Source organism: Condylura cristata, unplaced genomic scaffold, assembly GCF_000260355.1.
Source record: "Condylura cristata isolate star-nosed mole 26May11 unplaced genomic scaffold, ConCri1.0 scaffold00008, whole genome shotgun sequence".
Taxonomy (NCBI): domain Eukaryota; kingdom Metazoa; phylum Chordata; class Mammalia; order Eulipotyphla; family Talpidae; genus Condylura; species Condylura cristata.
The window spans coordinates 6,326,532-6,337,961 of NW_004567109.1; the positions used below are offsets into that span (position 1 = coordinate 6,326,532).

General features: G+C 59.9%; 1 protein-coding gene across 1 annotated transcript in view; it reads right to left on the bottom strand.

The window, feature by feature from the left end:
- Positions 1-6,988, bottom strand: part of ATP13A2 (ATPase type 13A2) — a 19,637-nt gene extending 12,649 nt beyond the window's left edge. The window contains exons 1-8 of the mRNA XM_012722085.1: positions 6,805-6,988; positions 3,117-3,211; positions 2,846-3,028; positions 2,593-2,651; positions 2,376-2,490; positions 2,059-2,138; positions 895-972; positions 673-742 (exon numbers count right to left, since the gene is read on the bottom strand). Of these exons, the coding sequence (XP_012577539.1) occupies positions 673-742; positions 895-972; positions 2,059-2,138; positions 2,376-2,490; positions 2,593-2,651; positions 2,846-3,028; positions 3,117-3,211; positions 6,805-6,814 (690 nt within the window). The 5' untranslated portion in view covers positions 6,815-6,988. The remainder of the gene's footprint in view (positions 1-672; positions 743-894; positions 973-2,058; positions 2,139-2,375; positions 2,491-2,592; positions 2,652-2,845; positions 3,029-3,116; positions 3,212-6,804) is intronic.
- Between the last annotated feature and the right edge of the window lie 4,442 nt (positions 6,989-11,430).

Genomic DNA, 11,430 nt, shown 5'->3' on the forward strand with positions numbered 1-11,430 from the left:
CTCCCACCCCTCCCGCCCCCCAGGTGTGCCTGAGGTGCCCGGCTTCTCTGCGCTCCAAAGACACGGGTCCTACTAAGGGCTGGGGCGCAGATGCACCCCCACCTCTAAGGTCATACAGTAGTAATGGCCCTCCACGGGCTCCATGTCACAGAAAAGGAAACGGAGGCACAAGAGGTTTAAGTCCCTTGCCTGCCTAAAACCACAGAGCTCCCAGGTGTCTGAGTGGGGCTTAGGCTTGGGCCAGACTTCACGCCCTCGCCCTTCGCCACTCAGGGGGCTGCCAGGTCGACAGCGAATCTGGCTGTGTCCGGGCCATACCTGCCCACTGCCCCTGAGTGACCTCGACCATGCCCCTCTGAAGCTGAAGCTCAAGCTCGGCTGCCCGCCTGTCCCTCCTCCCCGGCTTGCGGGCAGCTGAGCGTGTGGAAGTGGGGATGTTCAGGCAGGACCAGGCGGCTGTGTGGGCTGCCTCTCGACGGCTAGCCCCCGGCCCCAGCCTGGCCCTCTGAACGTCTCACCCTGAGCAGACTGGGGCAGGGTCTGTGACACCGCTCCACTCTGGGGAAGGGACAGCAGTCTGGCCTGCCCCAGTCAAGCAGCCCTGAGAGGAAGTCCCCAGCCAAGGCCACACGGCCAGCCCAGAGCAGGGGCGAGGCCCAGGGACCGCCCTACCTCGTCTACCAGCAGCTGGAGATAGGACTTGACCGGGACGCTGATCTCGTTGGGGCCGTAGATGGTCTTCCTGCGAGAGAAGTCACAGGAGGGCGGGGGCTGTGGCAGCCGGCCCTTCTGGGGAGGCAGAATTCCCCTCACACAGCCAGGGAAGTGGGGCCCATGGCAGGAGCCCGGCCCAGGAGCAGCAAGGCAGGGTCCTCATGTCCAGGCAGCATCTACCTCACAGCTTGGTCCTGGAGGCTGAGGCCGCAGCGGGTGTGGTGGACTTCGTCACAAGTGCGGCCGTGGTCCAGCAGGCTGGCGAGGGGAGCGGACAGCGATGAGGGTGATGAGGCCAGAGTCCCCCCACCCACGAGGTCAGGGAGTTGGGGCTCTGGGCCCCTTCTGGCCTTTTCTGCCACACTAAGCTCCTGGTGGCAAGCGGGTCTCGCACCAACCCTGGGCCTAACCTTTGGTCCCTCTAACTGGGTCCAACCCTCTCGCGAGGAAGGAGAACGGTGGTGACAGATGTCAGTGACCACGGCGGTTAACAGCCAGTGACCACTCTACATACAGTGACACCTCGGCCCAGTCCCTCTCACCCGCAAGATGGGGGTGGTGATGGCACCGACCCACGGGTGGATGGAGCAAGAAGTCACGCCGGGCTCTGGGCAGTGACTGACTGACAGCCAACAGGTCAGCACTCCTGCTGTTCTCACGTAGCAGGCCGGTGGCGTGTTCACACGGCCCTCTCAGGATGGAGGCAGCCTGCAGCCCGTGGAGCCCGGGCGCTGCTCCTGACAGAGTGCGTTCTGCGCACGGGCGAGCTCATGACCGGGGAGCAGCAGCCAGCCCCCCCACTCCCGGGGGGCGGGCAGCTCGAGGTGCGTGCTGTCCTCTGGCTCAGAGATCCCCAGGTGATGGACACCCCGCCCCCAGGCTTCCTGAGACCGGGGCCCAGCACCTGCTTCTTGGGGCCTGAATGAAGCTGTGTCGTGAGCTCACGCCCTTACTCAGTGGCAGAACGGGGATGGGGCCCCAAAGAGAAGGTTCGAGTCTGGAGCCTGTGGCCGGACTCGCTGTGGGGGCGTCACACCGAAGGCCGCCACGCGCCACTTAACAAGGGGGACACGTTCGGTAACCTGCATCCTTAGGGGTGTCCTCGGTGTGACCATCGCGGGGGGCAGTCGCACGGAACCACCCCTGGGTGGCTGACTGCAGGGACGACCCCTCACAGCCACCCAGGCGGCAGGGCCTCCCCTGCTGTCAGCGACAGAGACCCCGAGGCTTGGGCGGCTGTGACCTACACGTGGGCACGGGGCCAAGGCGGAGCGGAGGGGGCACCCAGCCCGGGCCTCGGGTCACCCGTGCTCTGGGGGGCGGTGTGAGCCGCGCGGCCGTTACCTGACGTGGCAGAAGGCCTGCTGGGTCTCGATCCAGACGTAGCGCTGGCCTTGGAAGACATAGTACCGCAGCACCGGCTGCTGGGTGAGGGGAAGACGCTGGGCTGGAGGCGGCCGGGGACTGTGTGTGTTGGGGGGCGGGGGCAGTGTCGCAGGAAGAGGGGGAAAAGGCTGGGAAGCTCAAAGGTGGCCAGCCAGCACCCCGACATCTGGGCGAACAGATCCAGAGGAGTCTGGACACATGGGGACAGGCCCCTCCCCCGCACGCGGTGGCCCAGAGACGGGCAAGGGTTTGTCCAGGCCCGGCTGCGCACTCACCGCCTCTTCCGTCCCCTGCAGCCGGACGGTGTCCTTCCACGCACCCGCCGGCACTGCCCCCACAGCCGCCTGGCTGCGGCCATCCTCCGCCTGGGCCTGCGGGGGCGGCTCCAGGCTGGGGAGGGGCGTGGGGTTACTGAGGGACTCTGTGGGCTTCCCGGCACCGGCCCATCCCCACGAACCTCCTTCCCTTCCCGAACGGAACCAGCTGCCTCACCTGCACTCGCTGACGGGCTCCGTCTGCACCTGGACCGTGTGGAGCTGCCAGGAGCTATCCTGGGGCACAGCGGGCTCAGTCCAGAAGAGTGCCCTCCACCAGCTCCACCTCCCGGGCAGGGGTCAGAGCCCCCAACCTGCCCCTCCACCCCGCGTCCAGAGAGGGGCCCGCCCAGGCGCCCAGAGTCGGCGGGCGGGCGGGCTGAGCGGCCACCGCCTCACCAGCCCAGGCCCGGGCCGGGCCTGCCGCTCACCTCTTTGTCTCTGGCTTCGATGACGAGTGTCTCGGCGCGGGCCAGGGTGCAGGGCTGGAGCCGCAGCCGCACCCCCCAGCCCGGCTTCCAGCGGAAGAGCAGCAGAGGGATTCCCGCCATCATCCAGACCACGACGTGATAGCCGATGACCCTCCAGGGACTGCCACAGTAGCCGCTGAGCCTCTGGGGATGCAGGGAGAGGGCCCCAGTGGGGGTGGGGCGGGGGCTGGGGAGGTGGGGGCGTCTGGGTGGGGGTGGGAGTGCCACGTACCACGGATGAAACTGAGGAGCTGAGGGGATCGAGAGACGTCTCTATCGTCAGGGTCCCATAACCGGCCGGCGTGCTGCCCACGAGGGGGCTGCTGTCTGTGGGCACAGGAGAGGGTTTTGGGGGGAGGTGCCTCCTCCTCGCCCGACTCTCCACACATAGCAGGCGGCTCGGGAGCCTCCAACAGCTCCAGCCTCCCAGAGGGTCTGGTACCAGCTGGGCGCCGGCCCTCCGTCTGGTTTCCTGTTCTCCAGGTGATTTCTGACCCAGCCCAGGCCAAGGACTGGGGGTGGAGTGTGGGGGAGGGGGCAGGGCCTGGGGAGCTGTGAGCTTCCCGGGAGCTCTGCACCCCACTTTTCTATCCAGTCCCTACCCTAAGGGCTGGGATCTGCCCTGGCAGGAGAGGCTGAGTCTGTTTGCCACAGAGGTTAGAGGCCAGCAAGTTGGGGCCCTGAGACCGTGCTTTTGGGGCCCCTATGGAGACTTTCAGAGAACAAGATACAGGTCGCACCTCCCAGGCCTCTCTCAATCAGAATAACAAATCAATAACTCTCTGGCCAGTCCCTCCCGGCTCCCGCACACAGTTGACTCAGAAAACAAACAGAGCTTCCAGCTCCAGGAAGGGCCTGGCGTTTCTCACATGCTCACGTGCACACCAGCCCACGCTCACGGCCCCAGTCTTCGGGGTCTCAGGGCAGAGGAATGGCCTCAAGGCCGGCCCGGCAGGAAACCGGGTCCTCTTCTCCCCTGGCGTTCAGAGAGACCAGCCAGATGGCCCGTCTGGCCCGTCTAGCTCTCTGGGGCTGGCACCCCCGGCCAGCATTCCCTTCCCTTCCTGACGTGGCCCGCAGCCCACAAACAGCAGAGGGCCCTCCGCTCTCTGGTGGGGCTCACCCGGTGCCTGGTCTGTGGGGCAGGGGAGCAGGCGTCCAGCAGAGTCTGGTAGGGTTGGGGTGCCAGGTCCTTGCCCACACACCCCGGGCCCTGCCTGTCCTCTGAAGGGCAGCTGCCCGGGAGCCCCGGCCCTGCCCTGGAGACCCTGCCCCAGAACAGGGCACGTGGGCAGTGTCTCACGCCGAGGGCTGCGCCCAGGATGTCTCTGGGGTGCAAGGAGTCAAAGCGCCTCTCGACGATGAGACTGCCCCAGGCCACGCTTGTTCCCAGGACCCACATGTTAATCTGGGCATTCCTTACCACTGCCATCCCTATCTTACAGATTAGGAAACTGAGGCCCAGGGGGGTGCACTGAGTGGCCCAAATCCGCACAGCCAGTGAGTGGTGGGCTCTGGTCCAGGCAGTCTCGTTTCAGGGCCGCCGCTTATCCACGCGGTCCTACGACAGTCACGCACCCGGTTTGCTTCCCAGCAAGCCCTGTCTAGGAAGGCAGGGGCCCTGTGGGGAACATTCGCCACCTCTAAGATTGAAATCCCAAGCAGCAGGCCTGGGGGGCGGGGCGGAGGCGGGGATGCAAGCAGCAACTCCGGAGTCTGGCACTCTGCAAGCGTGGCTGTCCAGCTGGGCGGTGGCCCTCCCCCTGACCAAGCAGGAGTGGCTTCTGCTCTGACCCACTTCTCAGGCGCCTCCACGTTCCCGACAGCCTGTCTAAAGGCACGAGCTGTGCCGCTGCTCCCTGGGTGCACTCAGCAGCTCAGCCAGCTCAGCGGGGGACAGGAAGGAGCCTGTGGCTTGCAGGGGCTCCCCGGGGTCACTCTGGTGGCAGACCTGGCTTCAGCCTGCAGCACACCCCCTTCAGCGGGCAGCCCGCCTAGACTTGCCTCACAGCCTGTCTTCTCTTGAGTCCTCTCTGCCCACCTCACCCATCGTCAGGCCTGCATGGCGCCCTCTTCCTCCCGCTCCCGATGCGTGGCTCAAGGGCGGGGCTCAGGGACAGGTACGGAAGGAAGGAATGCGCCAACGTGCGGCATGGAGGCGATGGCGCTAGGAGGCACTGGCCACCTGCTACCTCTGGGCCAGTCTGCGGAGAGGTGCGGAGGTGGGGGGCCCCCTGAAGGTGCTGCCGGAGACCATCTTGGGCCACCCTTACCCCGGAGCTAAAATGTTTCTTCTGGGAAGTTCCTCTTGTGCCTGTCACACACCCAGGACTCTCTCCCAGTTGACCTTGGGAAAGAGCTAGGTAGACGCCTTGTCATCAGTGGCCTCTCCCTGCAGGTCAGGCCCAGGAACGCTCCTGTGGGACAGCTGTCCAAACACTCCGAGGTGCTTGTGTCTTTCCAGTCACGTCTCTCAGGGAACATGACAGAGTGCCCCCCAGCTCGGGGCAGCCCAGGGCTGGCACATGCGGCTGTCTCGCAGGAGGACATGTCCACTCTGGGTGTACTGATCCTCATGTATACCTCTGGGAGGGAGGGACTATTACCATCCCCATTTTACAGCTGGGGAAACTGAGGAGCAGACTTCTAGAAGCCTGTGGTCCTGGATCTAATAGAGGGAAAGGCCAGACGCTGGAAATGAGTGGGTCTGAATGGACACATTCCTCTCAGGTCACCCCATGGATGCACGGCTTAACATGAGGCACAGACAGGTTCATGGGCACCTTCAACATCACAGCCATGAGAGGCCCGAACCAACTTGTACCCAGTCTGTCTCCACGGCCCCGGGGCAGCACATAGGGGCCGGGCCGGAGTCAAAGCCATTTGGGACCTCTCGTTTCCTGCGGAAGCCTGGGTTTCCTGCTGCTGATCTGGCAGGGACCCAGCTGAGAGCACGTCTCTGAGGTGCTCCTCTCATCGGCCAGGCTAGGGGTGAGGGGCAACCTCCTTGCAGGACTGCGATCTTGGGATCTGGTGTTCAGGGACCACCTTATCTGTGCGGTCCCCCTCCTCCCCCCCGCACCCTGGGCTGCCTTCTGGATAGGATGGGAGTGGAGGGGTGGGGAGTGTGGTGGCAGATGGGAAGGGAGATATCTGAACGGAAGGGTCTGCAGCAGCAGCAGCAGCAGCAGCAGGGAAGCAGCCCAAGTCTTGGTGGGCTCGTTGCTGGATGTGGGACCTGAGTGACCAGCACAGGGGTGAGATCCGTCTGGATAAGACGGATCTACGGACCCATCTGCCACAAGTGGGACTTGAAGGCGACTCTGGCGAGGCCCTGGATGCCTGGCCGGGGATGCTCCATGGAGGGTGCGGCCCTTGGCCCTCGGTGCTGGGCCTGAGGCAGAGAACTGGGAGTGGCTTGGTGCCCCCAAGACGCTCTGCCCCAAGTCTCTGGAGACCAGACTTCTCCAATCTTCTTGATTCGCCCACTCCATCAAGAAGGCCAACTGCCCCTTAGCCCAGCGCAGCGGCCTCCAACCTTCTGCCCCACCTCCACACCTGTCACCCTGGGAGGGTGTCCCGTGGGAGTGGGGCACCTCCCGGCGCCCCAATTACAACTGGGCTTCCGCGGATCCCCAATTACAGTCTCGCACAAGCTCCAGAAGCTTCCTCGCCCATGGCGGTAGGCAGGCGGGGTGGGGCCAGAGACGGGCCACCACCTGCTCTGCACCACCCTCTTTCCCCCTAACCCTGAGCTCCGACCTTGCTGGGAAGAGTCCCGGGGCTGCTTCTCCGAGAAGGGGCGGTGGAGGGCGGGGATCCCCCCCACCCTGACTTGTCTGTGGGGGTGTTGTTTCAAGGCAGGTGCGAGGAAGGGCGCCGGACCGCCCGGTCCCGCTGGGCCCGGGAGGCGCACTCACCTGCGCTCATGCCGGCTCCTCGCGCTCATCGCCGGCCCCCGCGCTGCGGCCCGAGGCCCAGGCCCGGGCGTCGTAATGCCCCGTGGCGAAGCACGAGGCGGAAGGCCGCAGGCGCGGGGCGCTGAGGGGCAGCAGCGCCGGGCACCTGGCGGACCCGACGCCCGGCGCAGCAGGGAAGGTTCTGCAGTCGGCTCTGCGCCGCCGGCCTGCCCCGCCCACTGCGGCCCCACGTCCGCCCGCCGCGCCGCGGGGGCTGCTGGGACTTGTAGTCCGGGCGGGCCCGCCTCAGACGCAGAGGGGGGAGCCTCGGTCGACGTTTATCCAGCGCGCGTTTATGGGCGAATTTATCAAGGGTAGGCGCTAATCAGGGAGCTGGGGACTCCCCTCAGAGAGCAGCCACATTCGAGCAGAGAAAAACTATGGTGGAAGGAAGGGTAAAGGGGGGTGGTGGACTCCAGGGGCTGGAAGAACCTTGTATACCCCTGATACTTATCAAGGACCCAATGCATGTATTTGGGATTGCCGGTGGACGAGCTGTGGACGTGCACGAATGTGTGGCATCAAAGACCCCGACCCTTGATGGAAGCTTGGAATAGAAAGTTAAGATGAAAGGTCGGTCGCACAACCAGAGGTGGGGGTCAGGGTGAATAATCAGCCTGCAACCAAACTGGCTGTGGAAGTTTCCAGGACTCTGAGGTGAGGACAGAAAGCACTCTCTCTTACTGAGAACCAACCCAAGAAGCCCTGATGCAGTCAATTCCTCAGCAGCTTCTAGAATTGAAGGAGAATCAAAAAGGCTCACCACCAGAGGTGGGTGCAGAGGATTATCAGTGACTGAAAACCAGCCCGATCCGAGGCAATCAATTCTACAAAGGCATAAATCCAGTCACAAAGCTTCCCTGGGCCACACAGTCTTGCCCTGGGAGACCGCCCACCTGTGTCTGCGAAGGTAGTCTCTAGACCGCCCACCTGTGTCTGCGCAGGTAGTCTCTAGACCGCCCACCTGTGTCTGTGCAGGTAGTCTCTTTCCTTTCCTCTTGGCCTTAACAAATGTGCTCTCTGCTGGTGCACGAGCATATATCTACTGAATTCTTTTGTAGAAGGATCCAAGAACTCCACACAACTAACACGATCATCTGAACCCCAGTGCCCTTCACCCCTCTCCCCCAGGTGCAGAAGCAGCTGGGGACAGGTCAGAGCTGGGGCTGACTGCCGCTGGGGCAGCTGACCACCTGGAGGACGGGGCTGGCTTCTCAGTTCAGTGAGTAGGAAGACCCGTATCATCGGCAGAGAACCCTCCCAGTGGGCCAGGCTACATTTCAGGGTTCAGTGCCTGGCAGACCCAGGGGAATTGGACCCATGGCAGGCAGCATGACTGGGTCTGAAAAGGGGGCTTGCTTAGATGGCTTAACCAGGAGGCAGCCTGGCACAGTGGTGAGGGGTTCGGGCTCCAGGGGTTTGGATGCGTGTCAGTTGCTCTTTCTGTGTGAACTTTAAAATGTCACTTTCCCTCTCTGAACCATTTCCCCCATCTACAAAATAAAGCTGTTGGGAGGATGAGATGATGTGGCTGGTGGCTGGGCGGAGCCAGAAGCGGGACCAGAAGCTTCGTGAAAGCTGGCACTTAGGGATGGCGTTGCCAGATGGGTCCCTCATTCTTTTTATTGCCGAAGCGGCATCAAAGAGGCTCCATCCACTGAGCTGTGGGCCAGGAGCCGCACCTACCCCACACCCACTGCCTTGCTGGGCAAGAGGCCAGGGGAGCTTCTTTCCAAACCACAGAGGATGTGGGGTGGGAGGCCCTGACATCTACAGGGGTTACCTTTGGGGAAGTGGCTGCGTCGCTGTGTGGTCATCTGGGACCTGTGGCCTGGGCTCCATCAGGTGGGTCGGGACCCATGTGGGCTGTTCCTTTCTGGGGCTGCTGCTTCTTTTTTTGGGGGTGGGTGGGGCACATAAATGACAAAACATGTCTGATCCAAGCGGCAAATGACTTAAGAAGTCACTGGCTTGGACTGGTTTATTCCAGAGCGTTGGCCCACTTCTCGATTTCTCTAGTTCCACTCAATTTTTGCAACAAAAGGGAATTTTCTCACCTCTGACAAGTCTCGTGACAAGGTTATGGCCGTCTAGACAGATAAAGTGCAGTCTCAGTGATGTGTCTTGTAGCTTCCTGGAGGAGGAGGGGAAGGGCCCGGCAGCGAATGGGGGTGATGGCAGAGTCAGCACCAACCCCCCAATTCGCCCCCTGGGCGACATGAGATGAGAAATGAGGGCTATTAGCTTTGTGCAGAAAGATCAGCCTCCTGTAGGAGACCCCAGCTTTGGCCAATTCATCAGCTCCCCGCCTGGGCATGAATCTCTGCGCACTGCCTGCCGCATGCAGCAGGCCCTGTCACCCGTGTGTCTTCTGGGCAGGTCAGTGAAACTGAGTTTATGGAGTATTTGCTCTGTTGCAGGCTGAACATGTTTACATTATTATTATTTATTCATTTTGTGTAGAAGAACTGGGGTACAGGCCAGAGGTGTGGGGGGTGAGAGGATTCCCCACACAGAGTGGGGGAGCAAACAGGCCAGTTGACGAAGTACACTGCTGAGGGGAGCAGCGGGGAGACAGGAGAGGTCTGCTGCGCCGTGGGTCAGCTCCCTGGCTGGAATCAAACTCAGGCCTTAGTGGTGGGAGTGCTGATTTAAGCCCTAGGCCCACCCCTAGTTAACCCCAGGAAGCTGACTTGCAGTACCAACTCCCCATTCCCACCCAGGCTTTGACCTTCTTGGAGCTGACAGAAATCAGTTAGCTGTGAACATCTAGATGCTCATGGCAGCTTATGCCCCTACTAACCCCCCGACCCAGCACAGGCCTGGGGGTTTGTCTGAGGAGTTTCAGTTCTTAGGCTTTAGCATCTAAGGGCTGTGTCCTGTGTGGTCTTGCGAAGGAGGTGAAGAATTCTGAGGTGCCCCTTTTGAGAAACCTGTTTCTTTAATTTGCAGTACTTCAAAATTTGTTATTGACTTGGGTCTTGGTGGCAGGGACAAGTCTTGGTCACCTTGACCCCGGCACCTTACCTCTCGTGGTGCCAGAGCCCAGTACTTTTGAACTGTCTCCTTGTAAGGCCCATTCTCAGTGAGTCAAGCATTTTTCTTAGCTGCTTGCATTGTGATGCAAGAGGCCTGTCTTCTGAGTGACCTCACTGCAGCAACAACTTAGGAAGCAGGCTTGGGGATTGCTCTGAGTGGAGTCGGAGTCGGAGTATGGTCCACCTGAATGTAGGTCAGCAGGGAAGTGGCTGGTAAGTTCTGGGTATCTCCACAACACATTGATCTACCTCATCGACATGCCTTGGTGGTTAAGAGCACTTAGGCAGATTCAAAAGACTGAGATAGAAAGTAAATTTTACACACACACTCTGTAGAGCCCCTTATATATTTGGGGGGGTAAAAATAGAAAGCTACTATGGTTCACAGTTAAAGCCAGGAAGCAACCCAAATATTCCTAGAAGGATGGAGAAAATCTACCTCTGCACGATGCGAGAGTAACATCTTTAAAAGGAGGGAGATTCTGAGTATACTTTTGTCAGTCTGTTTGTTCTGCTCCCCGCTCTGACTCTGTCCTCTCACCACCCCTGCACCTCTGGCCTATACCCCAGTTTTGTACGCATAAATAAATCTTTTCAAAAAAAAAAAAAGAGAGAGACAGAAAACAGTTAACCAAACCAAAATAGAATAAAGTCAGTTTAGAGAAAACAAACTATGGAAAGGAAAATAAACATTAAAAAAAAAAAAAGAGAGGGAGATTCTACCCCAAAATAGATGACTGGGTCAAGAAGTGGTTCCTAGACACAATGGAATATTACTCAGCAATCAAAAAAGATAAATCCATGTCTTTTGCAGCAACATGGCTGGAGCTGGATCATGCTTAGTGAAATAAGCCCAAAAGAAGAAGAAAAACACCAGATGTTTTCATTCACAGCAGGAGTGAAAGGGATCAGGGGGAAAAAAGCAATTGTAATAAAGTAAAAATAAAAAACAATGAACAATTAGAAACCAGAGACATTCTATGGGGGGGAGGGGAATAGAATCAAGACTGGGGTGGGAAGAGAGCACGGGACTGTGGGGACAGCACACGGGGGAACTGGTGGCGGGAGGCACACGGGGGAACTGGTGGCGGGAGGACAACGGAGATGGAAAAGGCACAAAATGAACAATGATGTAAAAGGCAAATACATATATTTAAATAAGGGGGTTCTTACAGGTGCGACGACGCTGTGCTGTGAAGGAAATGTCACAAGACAAACGTTGTGACTACCTGTATGAGTCATCAGTCACAGGACATAGAAGGGTGCTCGCTAGGAGTTAGGGGGAGCAAAGCAGTTTCTTTTATGGGTGTTACTTCAATTTTTACAAGATCAAGAACTTGAAGGGAATGGTGGTGAGGCCTGCACAATAGTGTGGATGGACTTAACAGCAATAGACTGCATTTAAGTATGCTTGGAGGGAAATTTTGCTGTATTTTACCATAAAAGAAAAAAAAAAAAGGAAAGTGGCCTAGGGGTTAAGTCTCAGCACTATCACCGCTAAGGCCTGAATTTGATCCGCCGCCAGGGAGCTGACCCACATGGCACAGCA